Source organism: Pinus tabuliformis, chromosome Q (assembly GCF_031772625.1).
Source record: "Pinus tabuliformis cultivar Carrire ecotype Pingquan chromosome Q, CPIR1, whole genome shotgun sequence".
NCBI classification, from domain to species: Eukaryota; Viridiplantae; Streptophyta; class Pinopsida; order Pinales; family Pinaceae; genus Pinus; species Pinus tabuliformis.
The window spans coordinates 1321159947-1321179332 of record NC_142296.1 but is presented as its reverse complement, the minus strand read 5'-3'; the positions used below and the strand labels follow the sequence as shown (position 1 = coordinate 1321179332).

The 19386-nt window shown below is 35.3% G+C and overlaps 1 protein-coding gene across 1 annotated transcript; it reads left to right on the top strand.

The window, feature by feature from the left end:
* The first annotated feature begins 1065 nt into the window (after nt 1–1065).
* LOC149224692 (gibberellin-regulated protein 5-like) lies at nt 1066–1762 on the top strand. The gene is made up of 4 exons (XM_089383590.1): nt 1066–1134; nt 1252–1299; nt 1432–1465; nt 1581–1762. The coding sequence occupies exons 1-4, from the start codon at nt 1066–1068 to the stop codon at nt 1760–1762; spliced, it is 333 nt and encodes a 110-aa protein (XP_089239716.1).
* Nucleotides 1763–19386: the final 17624 nt, after the last annotated feature.

Below are 19386 nucleotides of genomic sequence, written 5' to 3'. Positions count from 1 at the left end.
TTGCACTATTATTTTGGAGCTAAATTTGGCTATAAGAAGATGGTTGTGGAAGGCTTATGTGTTGTGGCTTACCTCTCAATTTCAATGTTTTGAAGAAATGGCTTCCCCATCAGGCAATGATGTTGTGGGCTCCTCTAAGGATTTATGCTGTAGTTTAGGTAGGAAGTAGAGGATATGATATCTCGGATTGTAGGGAAAATTATTTATGAGGCCCAGTCTCATTTTACTCTGATTTTGGGTTAGCTTAAGGGCCTAAAGAAAGATATGTAAAATTTGCAAGCAACATAGGTAATCATGTTAAAGATAGAGAACCTTGACAGTAAGATGCAAACCAAATAATAATGTACTTTTACTTTTTCCTTTTCTTTCGCTTTTAATCCGAAAGTTAAAAATTAATAACCTCAAGTATATATAATCCAAAATTAAAAAATTAATAACATCAAATTAATAGCACCACACCTTAATAGGATAACATCACTCCAATATGAATAAAATATTTTCTTCGTCCAACGAGATTTCCATAGAAGATGAGTTTCCAAACTGATTGATGCATTCAGATCCAGTCTGTTCGAATTCGGCCCAGCTAGTTCAGTCAAACAGTACTACTATTCCCCAAATACAACGAAGATTCATTAAAAAAAATCCATACGCTCCTATACAGTCGGTGTTCAACAGTCAAAGATATATATACATCTTCTTCAATACCCAGTGGCTATTGATATACTTCGGCTTCTCTGGCACAATGCACAGCTGGGTCGGGCATACATTCCCAGAATTGCATTGTTTTTTATGAAAATCCAACTGAGCACGCTTCCGTGTCAATGTTCTCCTTGTTCCATTCAATATCTTGGACACGTGGTACACTCTCACACGGTTTTACGTTATTCGAAGTTTTCTGGTTAAATTTTCGATGAATATACCAACAAAACAGCACTACGCTAGGTTAGCAGTGAGTCCTCTACGACTTACCCCATATGCTATATAATGCTCCTCCTCCTCATAACCTCATATCAACCCAGTGGAGTGACTAAGTAGCTGTTGCAGGTGCCTTTTGTTTCTTCTCCCATGGCGCGTCTTCTATCGTTTGCTGTCATACTCATCACCATTTTTGCTCTCTTCATATGGAATATCGAGGTAAGACGTTACAGCACATTGCAAGTGATCGGTGGTAATGCCAATAAAGCAAAGCACATATAGGATTTCATGATATAGCATGTAACTGCCATAACAATCCATTCTTTGATTTTGCAGGCAGCCCTACCACACAGCAATGTTGATCCTTTCGTGGAGCAGAAGCGAGTAAGCTCCGATGCTTATTAATACTCTTGCATCCACTCAGATTAATCAATAAATTCACCGTTCCTGCACTCTACTAAATGGTTAGATGCATTTTTATGGTAATCTATCTAACCAGTAGTTCATTGCTTTCAGGGCAGGCAAGGCGGGGGAAGTATTCGTCCGTCAGGTTCGATCTTTTCGGATTCTTCTTTTACCTCGAACTTCTTCTACAGAAAATTATTAATACGCTTACAGTTAGATTGACTGAAAAAAAAATGTATTGTGATTGAAAAATAATGCAGAATGCGGGCCAAGATGTGGATACCGTTGTTCGGCAACTTCTCACAAGAAGCCGTGCATGTTCTTCTGTCAAAAGTGCTGCGCAAAGTGTCTGTGTGTTCCTCCTGGGACTTCTGGAAACAAAGAAGTATGCCCTTGCTACAACAACTGGAAGACACAGCAAGGTGGCCCCAAGTGCCCTTGATCATGATCATGTCACCTCCAGCCAAGAATAAGTAACAATAATAGTAGTAGTAATAATAACTGTGCAGCTTCTGTTGGGTTTCGAATGTCTGCTTGCACTATAGATGAGTGGATCAGGAGTGAATTTAGCGAAGAAGAGTAAATTTTTTTGTAAAATCCGTATCTATGCATTGCCTGCATCAATAAATTGATAATCTGTTTATTATCAGCTTTGATTTTCTTCTCCTCTTTAATTGTGGAGCTGGGAATCATTAATATTGAAAGCATGATTTGAAAAATAAAATTGAATGATATCTCTTGTCTCCCACCCCCCACTAGGGTTGTACAGAACCCCATTTCTCTGGAAATTTATATATATACTGCATAATACATATTCATAAACCAGATATCGACAGTGAAGTTATAACTAAATGTTAGACACGATGCTGATAACCGTGTCGCTCATTTTAATTGAAGTACATTGATCCAGTCACTAAGTTCGTTAAAACCAAATAAATTCGATGTTGAGTTAGGTATCAACGAGACCACACTTACCCGACACTCTCCCACTTAAACCAATGTGATTTTGATTAGCAAGTCAAAACCATAGCAATCTTGTATTTCTGCAACGATCAAGATTTCTTGGATAAGGTTCCTGGATCTCTGTTCAAAATCTAGATGCTCTCAAGAATCTGGATGTAGTCCGTTCTTTTTCGAGAGATTTTTTTTAAGAATGGATGCATATGATGTGAGTTTTGAAATCTACTATATAGGCATTTTTATTGAACAAATGGTTTTTATTAGAACCATGATGGCAGTATTAAACATTTTATCATTGATTTAAAGTGGTCATAAGAAAGATATGGCAAAAGATTAATAAGAATTTGATTTGCTGTCACAGCAAGAGAAAGTGTGTGAGCTCCATCCAATGGAATTATTAGAACATCAACACGCCGTATTGCTATATATATGATATGTGTCAGTCATGACGACATATCTCTGGCATATAATTCTCATGTCAATATGTATAATTTCCGAGCTATAACCATCACTTGCGTCAAAATTTATATGATTTAATGCCAATCAACCTTGAATTTGAATTTATGGCGTCATCAACGGAGGAACCACATTAAGAGGAAAGAAACTCAATGATGCTGAGAAATGCTTGCCTGGCACATATGACAAACGACATTTCCATTTTGTATCAAATTTTTTAGGAGTAGGGGATCTTTCCGTAAGGCGTTTTTAGTCTTTGAGTAATATGTGAGAAATCACTGTAACGTTGATTAAAAAATCTTTCGATGAAATGGTTCTAGTGTCTATTTTTATTTTTTTACATTGCATGAAAGTATTTTATTTTTCTTCATTTGAATTGCAAGTATTTCAAAGCATAATTAAAATTATATTGATATGAAATAATTAGTTTAAATGATGTTTTGAAATAGTTGTAGTGAAGTTTTAAGTTTAATTTATTAATAATAATGATGATAATTTAATTAAAAATAAAAATTAAATTAAATAGATGAGATTAAATTGTTATTTTATAATTCTGTTTTTATTAATAAAATTATAAATATTTTTTATGGAAAAAAATAATATATATATATATATATATATATATATATCATTTTAAAATAATGATAAATAAATTAAAATATAAAAATATAGAATATTTAGATTATTTAAAATCCCTTAAACATATTTCTTTTTCATGCTGGAATATTAATTCCAACTGCTGTGCAGCAGCAGCATCTATTTTACTTTATTTATTTGTCGTGATCCGGCGCCCTACATTTTTTCCTGATCTTTTTAGTCACTGCCATTACCATCTTTTCACTCTTTAATTATTTTTGTATTTCGAGAAGGTAGAAGATCAGATCCAGCGCCACACCGTTACTTTTCAGCAACCATATTAATGAGCAGAACGACTGAAAGAGAAAAGAACCAGCCTCGAGCCGTAACAGCGTTTATCAGCCATAGATTTCATCACCACCGACTCAAAAATACAGCAAGAGATCAGATCTGTTCATTATGAACAGCAGAAACTTTATCAGCAAGTTAAGGCAGTGAAGACCCTTTCCCGCACTATAAAATGCAGACACAGCAGTGTAGAAATAGACAGAGAGATAGAGAGCAAAGTTGAGCACACAGCAGTGTAGAACAGGAGAGTTTTTTGTATTGCACAGCAGTGCTGAAATTTTCTGAGTTATTTGTTTTCTGGAACTGAAGCGTTCCTGTTGTAATCCCTCTGTTAAGAGGAAGATGCTCTTAAGCATAATCTTTTGTGAAGATCCCTCTACGTGAGGAAGACTTAGTTTTATCAGTTAGTTTATTTTCATAAATAGAAATTTCTTTCTGTGCGTTGCTGTTTCACCAAAAGTTATTTTGTCAAAAAATTTCTCGTAAGTCGAAAAATACTTGACGTCAAAAATCCCCGTTGCTGCAACACCACGAACAGCAACTGAAAAAATTTACGTTGCTGCAACACCACGAACAGCGTTGCTGCAACACTACGAACAGCAACTGAGAAAAAACTGTGTTGCTGCAACACCGTTTCCAGAGAACGAATTTTTCTGTTTTTCTGAGTTAAAAACAGAGTATTTTTCTGCGTCAAAGACAAAGTATTATTTTGATCAATTTTTGAGGCAAAGTAGAGTATTATTTTATGCTCTGTTCTTGTGTTTTTGAATTATCAGAAAATAGAGTATTGCTCTCTGTTCATATTTTTGTTGTTTCGGAATTTATCAGAAAATTCTCAACAGTGGAAACAGAGGATTTTTCCACTGTATTTTGTTTGGAATAACCAGAAATTCCCGACATGGTATCAGAGCTTGTCCAGGCTCTTTGAAGACATCAAAGAAGCTGAAAGAAGATTTGTTGCTGCAGCAGATTATCCAGCAGAGCGAAAACGCTGTCAAGGTATTTTTCAGATTAGTTTTTTGTGTAGCTGCTGAAGACAATTAAGTGATTTTTTTTACAGTCAAGTATTGAAAGAATGGCCAGCACCAGCGTGGGTATGTTTAATACCCAGCTCCCACAGTTCAATGGGAAAAATTATGACTACTGGGCAATAACCATGAAAGCCGTGTTTGCCTCACATGATTTATGGGAACTTGTTGAATATGGATTTGAAGAGCCAGCAAATGAAGAAGAGTTTATTGGATTAACTCAGGCAGAGAAAGAGTTGTTGAAGAGCAATAAGAAGAAGGACTCAAAAGCCCTTGTATTCTTATATCAAGCAGTGCATGAGAGTGTGTTTCCGAGGATAGCAGCAGCCAATACATCCAGAGAAGCATGGCAAACTCTCAAGACAGCCTATCAAGGCATGGAGAAAGTGAAGACAACAAAACTACAGTTGCTGAAGAAAGATTTTGAGAACCTGCGTATGAAGGAGTCAGACAATATTGACTCATTCTTCACACAAGCAATTGGTTTGGTCACACAGATAAGGACTCATGGAGAAACTCTTGAAGAAAGGAGGATTGTGGAGAAACTATTGAGGTGCCTACCCTTAAAGTTTGATGTGATTGTCACCACCATAGAAGAGACAAAGGATCTCTCAAATTTCTCAGTTGATGAACTTCATGCATCACTGATAACTCATGAGCAGAGGTTGAGTAGAAATGAAAACTCATCTCTAGAGCAAGCCTTCAAGACCCAGATGTCATTTGGAAGAGGAAGAGGTCAAGGCAGAGGAAACAAGAGAGGAAGAGGAAGAACCCAATATAGAGGCGGAAGAAACAGTCCAGCAAATATTCAAGGGAGAGGCAGCAATCCAAATCAGAACCAAGGCCATGGCAGCAGTCAGCAAAGTGGACAACATCATGCTCAAGGACAAAGGTATGAAAAATCCAATGTCCAATGTTATTATTGTAAAAAATATGGGCACTATGCAAATGAATGTAGGAAGAAGCAGCATGAAATGAGTAATAGATCTAGTGCAAATATCACTAGAGAAAATATCAGTCAAGATAATGTGTTGTTAATTTGTAATATGGCTGAAACAAACAGTGAGGATATATGGTTTCTAGATTCTGGTTGCAGCAACCATATGACAGGAAACATAGCCATGTTTTCTGCTTTAGATCAGAGTGTGCAGTCACAAGTCACACTTGGGACTGATAGTAAAATTTCTGTTATGGGAAAAGGAGAAGTTAAAATATTTACAAAGAAAGGTGAAAAGAAAACCATAGCAGATGTTTATTATGTTCCTGGAATGAAGTGTAATCTCTTGAGTATTGGACAGCTTGTTCAGAAGGGTTACAATGTTTTCTTTGAGAATGATGTATGCACCATCATGGACATATTACCCAGCAAACATTGTATTGCTGAAGTGAAGATGACAAGGAACAGGATGTTCCCTCTCAGAATAAGGGCAGATCTAAAAAATAAAGAAGTAATTGCAGCAGTGACACAAGAGGCTCTCCAAAGCGTACCAAAGGATGAAAATTGGTTGTGGCATTTGAGATTTGGACATCTCAACTTTGGAGGTCTTAATTTGTTGAGTAGAAAAGGAATGGTAAGAGGATTACCATTGATAGAAAAGCCAAACAGCCTTTGTGAAGGTTGTATATTGGGGAAACAACACAGAGAAAGTTTTCCAACTGGGAAAAGCATAAGGGCAAAAGCACCTTTAGAAATTATCCACTCAGATTTATGTGGACCGATGCAAGCTCCATCACTTGCAGGCAGCCAATATTTTCTAACATTTATTGATGACTTTACCAGAAAGACTTGGGTTTATTTTCTGAAGAATAAGAGTGAAGTGTTTGAAAAATTCCAAAATTTCAAAGCACTTGTAGAAAATCAGAGTGGGCTGCGTATCAAGGTTTTGAGAACTGACAGAGGAGGTGAGTATATCTCCAAAGAATTTTTACGTTTTTGCAGAGAAAATGGAATTCACAAGCAATTTACAGCAAGGTACACCTCGCAACAAAATGGAGTTGCTGAAAGGAAAAACAGAACAATCATGGATATGGCGAGGAGCATGTTGAAGGCAAAGCATTTGTCAAATGATTATTGGGCTGAAGCTGTACACTGTGCAGTATATATTTTGAATAGATGTCCTACCAAAGCAGTGATGAACAAAGTGCCAGAAGAAGCATGGAGTAGGAGAAAGCAAGGAGTCACCCACATGAAAGTTTTTGGTTGTGTAGCTTATGCACACATTCCAGATCAGCTAAGGAAGAAATTGGACAGCAAAGGGGAGAAATGTATTTTCATTGGATGCAGTGAAGAATCCAAAGCTTACAGGTTATATATCCCATCCACCAAGAAGTTTTTTGTGAGCAGAGATGTTCAATTTATTGAAGAGGAAGCTTGGGATGGAAGCATAGAGAAAACAGTTAATGTTAAAAACTGTTTGTCTCATGATGATGATGAGGAGTTGGCTGAAACACATCCCCAAACAGCAGCGCCAACAACAGAACAGCAAAATACACCCTTGAGGAGAAATGAGAGTGCTTCTCCAAGTACACCACAAGGAGGAAATTCAAGTGCATCTACAAGCACTTGCACACCGAATGAAAGAGGTAAGAAATTCAGAAATTTAAGTGATATTTATGATGAAGGAATGAATTCTTTGTTTGCCTTGTATTGTCATGTTGATGACCCTGTTCATTTCGAAGATGCAATTAAAGATAAGAAATGGATAGAAGCTATGGATGAGGAGATGAATGCCATAGAAAGAAATAAGACGTGGGATTTAGTTGATTTACCAAAAGGTAAAGAAGTCATTGGAGTTAAATGGGTCTACAAGACCAAGAGTAATGCTGAAGGCAAGATAGAAAGGCATAAGGCAAGACTTGTTGTCAAGGGATACAAGCAGCAGTATGGGAGAGATTATGAGGAGACTTTCGCACCGGTTGCAAGAATGGAAACAGTAAGAGCAGTGTTGTCCATAGCAGCACAAAACAAATGGAAAGTTTACCAAATGGACGTGAAGTCAGCATTCTTGAATGGAGTATTAATGGAAGAGATTTACATTGAGCAACCTCTAGGCTATGAGAAGAAAGGCCAAGAGCACAAAGTCTGCAGATTGAAGAAAGCTCTTTATGGGCTGAAGCAAGCGCCAAGAGCATGGTACAGTAGGATAGATTCCTATCTACTGGAGAATGGATTTGAGAAGTGTGAGGGAGAACCCACTGTTTACATCAAAGAAAAAGACTGTAAAATTTTAATTGTTGTGTTATATGTTGATGATGTGATTTTTACAGGTAATGATGACTACCTCATTGAAAATTTCAAATCAGTCATGAAAGAAGAATTTGAGATGACTGACATGGGTTTGCTGAGATACTTCTTAGGAATAGAAGTAGATCAAAATAAAAATGGAATTTTTATTTCACAGGCAAAATATGTAAATGAAGTGTTGAGCAGATTTAACATGCAGGACAGCAAGGCAGCAATCACTCCCACAGTGATGGGATTAAAACTCAGCAAAGAGGACAGCAGTAAAGATTTTGACCCTAGTGTGTACAAGAGCATAGTTGGCAGCCTCATGTATTTGACTGCAACTAGGCCAGACATAATGTATGTTGTTAGTTTAATTTCCAGATTCATGGAGAAGCCAAAAGAAACACATTGACAGGCAGCAAAGAGAATTCTGAGGTATGTTAAAGGTACAAAAAGGTATGGCATATTTTATATTGTTTCAGCATGTTCAGATTTAGTTGGATACACAGATAGTGATTGGGCTGGAAGTATAGATGATCGGAAAAGCACATCTGGTTACATTTTTCACATAGGTTCAGGAGCCATTTCATGGGCTTCCAAGAAACAGCCAATTGTGGCATTGTCTACAGCAGAAGCAGAGTATGTGGCAGCTACAGCAGCAGCATGTCAAGCGGTTTGGATGAGGAGAATGTTGAGAAGTCTATGCCAGGAGCAAGCAACAGCAACAGTTATTTTTTGTGACAATAGCTCAGCGATTGCATTATCCAAGAACTCTGTATTCCACAAGAGAACAAAACACATAGACACAAAGTTTCACTACATCAGAGAATTGGTGAACAATGGAGAAATCATTTTACAACATTGCAGGACTCAGGAACAGGTTGCAGATATTCTGACAAAGCCATTGAATCAGAAAAGTTTTGAGTTTTTAAGGAAACTTCTGGGTATGACTGATAACCCAGCAGTTGAAATTAAAATGGGAGTGTTGGAATATTAATTCCAACTGCTGTGCAGCAGCAGCATCTATTTTACTTTATTTATTTGTCGTGATCCGGCGCCCCACATTTTCTCCCGATCTTTTTAGTCACCGCCATTACCATCTTTTCACTCTTTAATTATTTTTGTATTTCGAAAAGGTAGAAGATCAGATCCAGCGCCACACCGTTACTTTTCAGCAACCATATTAATGAGCAGAACGACTGAAAGAGAAAAGAACCAGCCTCGAGCCGTAACAGCATTTATCAGCCATAGATTTCATCACCACCGACTCAAAAATACAGCAAGAGATCAGATCTGTTCATTATGAACAGCAGAAACTTTATCAGCAAGTTAAGGCAGTGAAGACCCTTTCCCGCACTATAAAATGCAGACACAGCAGTTTAGAAATAGACAGAGAGATAGAGAGCAAAGTTGAGCACACAGCAGTGTAGAACAGGAGAGTTTTTTGTAGTGCACAGCAGTGCTGAAATTTTCTGAGTTATTTGTTTTCTGGAACTGAAGCGTTCCTGTTGTAATCCCTCTGTTAAGAGGAAGATGCTCTTAAGCATAATCTTTTGTGAAGATCCCTCTACGTGAGGAAGACTTAGTTTTATCAGTTAGTTTATTTTCATAAATAGAAATTTCTTTCTGTGTGTTGTTGTTTCACCAAAAGTTATTTTGTCAAAAAATTTCTCGTAAGTCGAAAAATACTTGACGTCAAAAATCCCCGTTGCTGCAACACCACGAACAGCAACTGAAAAAATTTACGTTGCTGCAACACCACGAACAGCGTTGCTGCAACACTACGAACAGCAACTGAGAAAAAATTGTGTTGCTGCAACACCGTTTCCAGAGAACGAATTTTTCTGTTTTTCTGAGTTAAAAACAGAGTATTTTTTTGCGTCAAAGACAAAGTATTATTTTGATCAGTTTTTGATCCTGAGGCAAAGTAGAGTATTATTTTATGCTCTGTTCTTGTGTTTTTGAATTATCAGAAAACAGAGTATTGCTCTCTGTTCATATTTTTGTTGTTTCAGAATTTATCAGAAAATTCTCAACAGTGGAAACAGAGGATTTTTCCACTGTATTTTGTTTGGAATAACCAGAAATTCCCGACATTTCAATTGTTTTCTGTAATAAATATATAAAAAATTTCACCATATTATTATTATTATTATTATTATTATTTTAAGGTTAAGAACAAGCCAGACACCAAATTATTTTTTTTCATAAATTCTAAAATATTTTATCATAGCCAACATTAAAATATTTTTTTTTTAACTTTCAATTTCCCCATATAAAATTGATATTTAAATAAATTATTTAATATTAATAATCAAATGGCATATTTAAATCTTATATTATTTAAATATCTTTTAAAAAATATAACAATTAGACATGTTTTATGTGCTTAAAAGTGAAAATATAAGATTTTTTTAGTTTTTAATTATTTTATTTCTCTCTTTAAAGTTATTTAAAATTATGTCACTTCATATGGACATCCAAATATTTTATTTATGGTTGATAATAGAGTGAAATATTTTTACCACATTTCCTACAGAGTGAGTTGTGATATCAACAATGAACCAAGGGCCATGAGAGTGGAATTATTCATGTTTTATAGTGTTTTTAATTAAAACTTACTTGTAATATTCAATTTTGTTTCTATTAGCTCTAGATCATTTTTTATTTAAAGAATATTTTATTTTTATTTTTAAAATGGAAAGTATCAATTGGAGGTTGGGCACAAACAAATTATGCATCTCCCTGATACTAGGTTGTAAAATGTTGCTCTTTATGCAATAATAATAATAATAATAATAATAATCTATTTTGAAGGTCATTTTTATTTTTATTAGCTCCAGATCATTTTTATTTAAAGAATATTTTTTTTTTAATTGATAAGTATCAATTGATGGTTAAGCACCAAAAGAATTATGCATCTCCCTCATACTAGGTTGTAAACTGTTGCTCTTTATGAATTATAATAATAATAATAATCTATTTTGAAGGTCATAGCCAATCAAGAAACCAAGTTGATATATAAGACTCCCCTTGCTTGAGAAACAAGGCATACATACTCTACCCCTCCAGATTTGAATCTATGACCTCTTATAATCATATATTCATCTTAAACTTCGATCCAAACCTCTTTTAAAATGTAAAACTCAAAAGAAAAAACATGTGCATTTTAAGAGATTTAATCTCTTTAAATACTTACTAAATCATAAATTTTATATAAAATTATACTACTTAATATAGATATCAATATAAATATATACCACCACTAACCAAATAAATTAATAAAAATAACATTCTTAATATTTTATAATATTATTAATTAAAACTAAATAAATATAAATATTTTTATTTTTATTTTTTAAATCATAATAAATATTATTTAAATATTTTATTTTTATTTTAAAAACTATATATTTCAATTTAACATTAAATATAACAAAAATTACACATCTCTATCAAATTATAAAATACATTATTAAAACAACAATATAAAAGTTATCAAAATATTAAAAATCTACTAAAATTTTAATATTATCATAATCATAAAATCTATTAATCTATTATTATTATGACACATCAAATTCAATGATAAGAACTTAACAAAATAAATTTATTGCTACATATGCTATTTGATGTAATGCAAATTCCTAAACAACGAACTATATTCTGTTTATTTCATTTTTAGTAAAAATGTTAATTTAAAAAAATAATAATAACAAATAATGAAACATGTTTTTTTGTTTCACGAAAGTTTATGTAAATTGAAAATGTTCTCACGAATGTGATGTGATTTTGCATTTTGACTTTTTTTAATTATTGAAAGTTTATTTGTAATAAGGTCATATGGTTTAAAATTAAATTAAAAATATTTTGTAATATTCAATGATGCATCAACATTTATTTTTATTAAGTTTTATTTATTATTGTTAATTTTATTGTTTAACCCAGATTGTTAAAATAATTAGGTTGAAAAGGCAGAACAGATGTTGTTAATTATTAATTAAAAGAATTTGATAAGTTTATAAAAGAACTGAAAAATTAGTTAAAATAATTTCTGAAAACAGTTACAAGCAATTCCTCATCTTTTCCTTCAAAAAAGAAAATGACAGAACCCTAAAGGGGTTGGGAAAAAGGGAAAGTGACTATGTTGTGATTGATTTTCCTAGAGTTGGATGATATATCCAATGGGAAAGAACTGTGATAACAACTGTAGGGTACGAGACTTGAGGCTAGACATAGTCCTTATGCCCAAGGTACCAGACTATTTCAATCACTGTCAGGAGTTGGAAGAGCTTGGAGGGGGATTCTGGACGTAATTGCCAGATCCGAGGTTGGGTGGAGAGACCTTCCAAAACGAAGGAGTTATGTGCATGATTAATGATCAACGCAGGAAAACAAATAAGTAGTGTTACTATTGTCTTTAGCTACATTTCAGTGCTTTCAAACTTTTACATGCAATCAGTGCATAAAAGGAATAACAAGAATATTTCACTTGCACAATAATAATTGAATACAATAGTTATTCTAAGCATCAAATAAATGAATGAATTGCAGTAGAAGAACAAATCTCTAGGCTTCTGCATTTTACATACATGTCTACAAGTGCATTACACACCATGACAAAGGAATGTAAACCACTTTTATTTGAAATTCATGATTTTTCTTGCCAGATTCAAGAGCCTCTATGTGACCACATACAGGGAGAACAACCACAATAGTGACAAGTTCTGGTTTCATTCCCGTAAGCTCCATTTGATTAGAGATGTTGAGTACCTGATGGCACTCTCCATTCTGAGAAAAAAAAGTAATAATTGAATTCCATAAGCCCACATCTTTACTAGGCATAGCTTCAAACATGTTGAGCATCTTCTAAACTCCTGCATTTAGTACTTCATGTCTATAAGGACATTAAATACAAACACATTAGTAATAAATCTCTGTATTATATAAGTGTGGAACTCTTTACCTAGTTGTAGAGCTACTAGCTTAGAAAATGCGGGGAGAACACTTGTGAAAGTGACCATATTGGGTTCCACATGTTGCAGCAACAACATTTGGTGAAAGAGCTTCACACCATCTTCAGCTTAACCCATGTGGGCATACCCTAAAATCATTGTATTCCATGACATTGTATTCCATTGCTGCATTTTGTCGAAGTCCATGAGGTCTTAACACCAACAAGGGGTAACTGTTTATGTGCACTAGATCGATCTCCAGAGTTGAGACATGAATTTGATCCAAGAATAGTGGATCCCACTAATTCATTATCAAATACTCCCAATGCGAACACTACACAGATCTAAACCTCCCAAGTATATTGCTCATTCCATTTAGGGTTTAGGTTGTCCATAATGGTACAAGTTCAAACCCACTTGCGATTGTATTTCATGACACATAATGGATCAATGGTTCCTTTTCCATCCCTGGTCTTTGTGTGAAACAAATTCTTGGCACCCATAATACCAACCGCCAGGACCCCAACATAGGGATTCCATAGCTCTTTGTATGTGGGACACAGAGCGTTGGTCACATGGGCAGCCTTTGATCCAGGAATAGTGGATCCTACTAATTCATTGTCAAATACTCCCAATGTGAAGATTCTGCAGGGATCATAAACCTCCCAAGTATATTGTTCATTCCATTTAGGGTTTAGGTTGTCCACAATGGTACGGGTTTGAATCCACTTGCGACTATATTTTGTGAGACATAATGGATCAATATCTTCTTTTCAATCCTTTGTATTTGTGGGAAACATATTATTGGCACCAAGAATACCAACCTCCAAGATTCCAACACAAGGATGCCATAGCTCTTTGCATGTGGGACGCAGATCGTTGGTCACATGAGAGGCCTCGTCCAGAACATGTTAGCCACCATCAAAACATAGGGTAAGATGAAGTCTTCCCTTGAATTCCATTTTCTCGTCACTCAATTCCAGCCACATGGGACTCAAGATTATACGATCTAGACGTTGTTTGATTAAATGAAATTTTAGCCTCACCCATTTTCTCGGCCCCCTTGGGACCATTTCTTTCCACACTCAATAACAAAAAATCTTTGAAGGGTTTAACTGCAACAAAAACCAAATCTTGATTCCATAAAGGGTTCCAAAAACATTGTCTCGTCAATATTCTTGTTGTGTTTATCTGAAATCCCAACTGTTCCTTCACAAAAATAGAGAAATGCTTAGTTGTTTTGAAGTTAATAAGATCCATCATGCACAACTCCTTCAACTTAGACATGCATCAGTAAATGACTGCTAATTAATTTCAATCCCTCTTCAGTGGCTTCTCTAATAGAGTAGAGATGTAAATTTCTTTAAGCTAAAGCCCTTTGTCCAACTTACGCCTAATGGACCATTCCATCTTATTAAAGATAAGATTCTCAATCATGGGCACATAGGTCTTCAACTGGTCTTCAATGCACATAGATTCTTGTTGTTTCTCTTTTACATCACGATGTTGGCCTTCTCAATCTTGTCATAATCAGAGAAAACAGACCTTAGGGTTTCTAACTCCCTACCCCATGCTAACCCTCAAACAAAAATTTCTCTTGATCGAGTCTTTGTGCGCAACGTCTACAACATATTTCACTATATCTCCATGCATTTTAAGCACCAATTTGAGGACCTTTGCAAGCTCCTCTTTGTTGAAACATTCCAAGATTTTCTCAGTGTCTTCTTCGGTGAAAATGTAGTCATCAAAGAATTCATTGTTGGGCAACACGTTTTCATTTACATTCAACACATTTTATCCTTTATTCTTGGTCCAGGTCCCGATGTGAAGAAGGACCCTTCCAATACCTTTTACTTCCGTGATGTGTTAAATTGCATTTTAAAAGAACATTAATGAATACATGTGCATGCGGAAAAGAAGAGGAACATAACAATCATCAATACATGAACACATAAGCGTTGATAACAGAGTTCGTCCAGGAGGGACTACGTCTCCGGGCCCCAGTGTCAAAATGGTGTAGGCCACTACATTAAGTGTTGTCAATAATGATGATGTACACAAGAGATGATGTCGCGATCATATAAGGAAAACTGCCCTCACGTAGGAGGGCTCTAAGAGGTGTTCCACTATTGGAGCTCTCAATCAAACTCCTATCAGTATGACACAAAAACATGCATGATGAGAATCCCACCAACATGGCACAAAAGGGATCTCAATGCAAAATCATGCATGATGACAACAAGAGTATCCCAGCAACATACAACAAAAGATCTCAAAACATAACATGATGAGTTATGACAACAAGTACATCACATAAAAGATTCTGCATCAAATCAAGCAAGGAATCATGACAACATGTAATAAACAAGATCCTGCATCAACATCAATCAAGGATCTGTGCAACATAATGCAGAAAGAAGAAGTACATGAACACATCATATACCTCACAACCAAGGGCCATTTGAAGAAGTGGATGTCACACTGCTGAAGCTGTTTGGATCAATCGATATCAAGGCATCAATCGTATGAATATGACTACTCTCACATGAATGTGGACATCTGCACTAGCACATAGAAAAGTGACTAGAAGAAAAAATGAGAGAATAATAAATCTGAAGACACCATCAAATTTGTGGCGTCGAGTAGTGCTAAATCGACTATCCAAAATCTGAATTCTGAGAAGTTGAGAATTCTGGGCTCAAGGAATCTTTTAGATTCCCCCAGGATTCCTCAAAGATTCTGCTCCATTGATGGACTGTAAATCTGCAACTCAGATGGCGAATCTGATCTCGCCATTACGATCCCTGCAGAAAACCATGAAAAACAAGTATAAACTTGACTATATTATGAAATGTCAAAATTTTACTTCTTTGGGAAAATTTCAAGGCTCATGGTTCCGCTCCCTGTTTTTGCTGAAATCTTGGTTCCACGTGCATTCTGGAAAATGACCGAAAAATGCAGAAATCTGATGGAGAAACGGACAACACCGTTGCACTCATGGCGACGAGAGGTGTAAAAACCATATAAAACTTGTCAATTTCTGATAAAGTGAAAATTTTTCCCCCTTCAAAATTCATGGTTCCTGCATTAAAATATTAATTAACTGCCTCGAAATCCATGCCCGCCTTCTGCCTCCTCGAAATGCATGCAGAGGTAAAACTTTGAGTTTATATAAAAAATCCTTGGTGGATTTATCAATGTTAGCAGTTATGGCTCAGTGGTAATAATAGAGGTTGGTTGAGGAGAGGTCGAGGGATCAAATCCCACCCCTCCATATATATGTTTTATAAAAACCGAAATGATGTATTAATGGGGGTCGAGTCCGCATTGGGCGGCCCACCCTTAGACCTCGCACTGACACAACCGTATATGAAATCGGTGCTTTCCAAAATCGGCAATCGGCGTGGGCGTGGTCGACGCCTTAAGGTATGGTTGTTGGCATATAAATCAGTGCGATTTAAGGGGTTTCGCCAATATATATGTCAGTGATCAGCGCATATATCGACGATCGGCACATTCGATCGACGCTTAAATATCGGCATATATCTAAGGGTTGAGGCAATAGGGTATGGGCCAGGTCCACCGTCGGTGGCCCGCCCACCCCGATATACAATGTTTTAATAATATGTGCGATGGAGGAGGGTTCAGCAGGGGTTATGGCCACCGATCGCGAAACAATATATTTTGATTTGGCCGACGGGGAGTTATGGCCCGTCGGCCTTAAAATTAATATGTTGTTTAATATGGTAGGGGCGATTAGGCCGGCGAGGAGTTATGGCCCATCAGCCTTATAATAATAATTTTGTTATGAAATTTTCGGGTGGCAAATTATATTTGATTTCTATAAAGAGGGGTTATTGTTAAACCTATTAAAAATAAGGGTCATTGGGCAAATTAACGAGGCAAAAATTTCGACAGATTTCGAGAGCTAGGTTTATGCCTCGGGGTTGGTCAAATTGTAGGACACTTAAACCTCGCCCACAAACCAACTTTGACCAAAACTTTGACTAGCCCATTCTCCCTCATACGAGCTCAGTTTGACGAACTGTTCACACTTCCACGATCAGGACGACGAGATCTATGCTCTAGTCCTGGTTTGAGCATAATCCAAACACTTTGATTTTCGAGCGTTCATACGCCCTCTTTGTCCTGTGTGTCTCTCTGGAGCCACCTGGATCAATTCTTTCTCTTCCTCTTTATCTAGAACCTTGTGAGCCATTTCCTTTTGCTTTCTTCGGCTCCACCTCTTCTTTTTTCTTCATTATCTCCTATGTTACTTTCAGGGTTGTTTCTTCTTCATTTCCTCCATTGTTTAGGGATCCTACATAGAAAAACAAAGAAAATTAAAATCCAAGAATGCAAAATCGAAATGGAGCATTCCAGCTTATTAAAGACAAGATTCTCAATCATGGTCACATAGGTCTTCAACTGGTGTTCAATGTACATAGATTCTTGTCGCTTCTCTTTTTAATCACGATGTCAACCTTCTCAATCTTATTGTAAGCAGAGAAAACATACCTTGGGGTTTCTAACTTCCTACCCCATGCTAAACCTCGAACAAAAAGTTCTCTTGACAGAGTCTTTATGTGCAACGTCTACAACATATTCCATTATATCTCCATGCATTTTAAGCACCAATTTGAAGACCTCTGCAAGCTCCTCTTTGTTGAAACATTCTAAGATTTTCTCAGCGTCTTCTTCGGTGAAAACGTAGTCATCAAAGAAGTCATTGTTGGGCACCACATTTTCATTTATCTTCGACACATTTTCTCCTTTATTCTTTCTCTTCCTCTTTATCCAGAGCCTTGTGAGCCATTTCATTCTGCTTTATTGGGCTCCACCTATTCTTTTTTCTCCACTATCTCCTCTATGAATTTTAAGGTTATTTCTTCTTCATTTCCTCCATCATCCAAGGATCTTGCACAGAAAAACAAAGAAAATTAAAATCCAAGAATGCAAAAACTTTAAGTAAAATTATCAGTTCTTTGTGCACAACTAGGTAAAATTTCACTTGCCTATATTCGAGACCATCAAGGAACTATAGCAGTGCTGCCAAAAACCCTAGAACAACACTCAGGTCAACCTGCTCCCAAATAAAAAATGGAAATACAAAATAGGATGAGACCAAACATGTGTGAATCTTGCAGGGAAAACACAAGTAAGGTAGAAGATACACGGTTGACATAGAAAAGGGAGACTCGATGTTGCCAAATGATGGCATTTGGAAAAACCCTAGAATGACACTAGAGGTCGGCTCGCTCCCAAACAGAAAAAATGGCAATACAAGATGGATTGAGACCAAATATGTGTGAATCTTGCATCAAACACACAGGTAAGGTAGAAGATACATGATTGCCACAAAACAAGGAGATCCGTGCCACATAACTTCAAGCATGGCGTAATTGAGGGGCTAGAGCCAAATCACCAGAATCATCCGACGACCCATAATATTTCAATTATCTAACACAAAGATCTACGATGCCAAATGGTGTAGAGTGGCAGTCAGGAGAGTTCTTTTTCAGAAGGGAATGCCTTATGGCTTAAATATTTTATCATAGTCAACATTAAAATAATTATTTTTTAACTTTTATTTTCCCTATATAAAATTGATATTTAAATATATTATTTAATATTAATAATCAAATAGTGTATTTAAATCTTATATTATTTAAGTGCTTTTTAAAATATAATATTTAGACATGTTTTATGTGCTTAAAAGTGAAAATATAAGACTTTTTAGCTTTTAATTATTTTATCTTTCTCTTTAAAGTTATTTAAAATTATGTCACTTGATATGGACATCAAAATATTGTATTTATGGTTGATAGCGAGAGTGAAATATTTTTACCACATTTCCTATGGTTGATAGTGAGTGAAATATTTTTACCACATTTCCTACAGAGTGGATTGTGATATCAACAATGAGCCAAGTGCAATGAGAGTGGAATTATTCATGTTTTATATTTTTTTATTATCTCAACATCGTTTTTTATTTAAAGAATATTTTATTTTTAATTTTAAAAGGAGATGTGTCAATTGGAAGTTAAGCACCAAAGGAATTATGCATCTCCCTCATATTGGGTTGTAAAATGTGTCTCTTTATGTAATAATAATAATAATAAAATAATAATAATATATTTTTAAGGTCATAGTCAATCGAGACACCAAGTTGATATATGAGACTCCCCTTTTTTGAGGAACAAAGTGTACATACTCTAACCCCTTTGGATTTGAATGTGTGATCTCCTATAATCATAGGCCCATCTTAAGTTTAGATCCAAACCTCTTTTAAAATGTAAAACTTGAAAAAAAATATGCATGTCAAGAGATTTAATCTATTTAGGTACTTACTAAATCATAAATTAAAATTTTAAAATTTGATAATTCTATGTATATATGACATTCTTAATATTTTATAATATTTTTAATTATAACTAAATAAATATAAATATTTTTATTTTTATTTTTTAAATTATAATAAACATAATTAGATATTTTGTTTTTTATTTTAAAAACC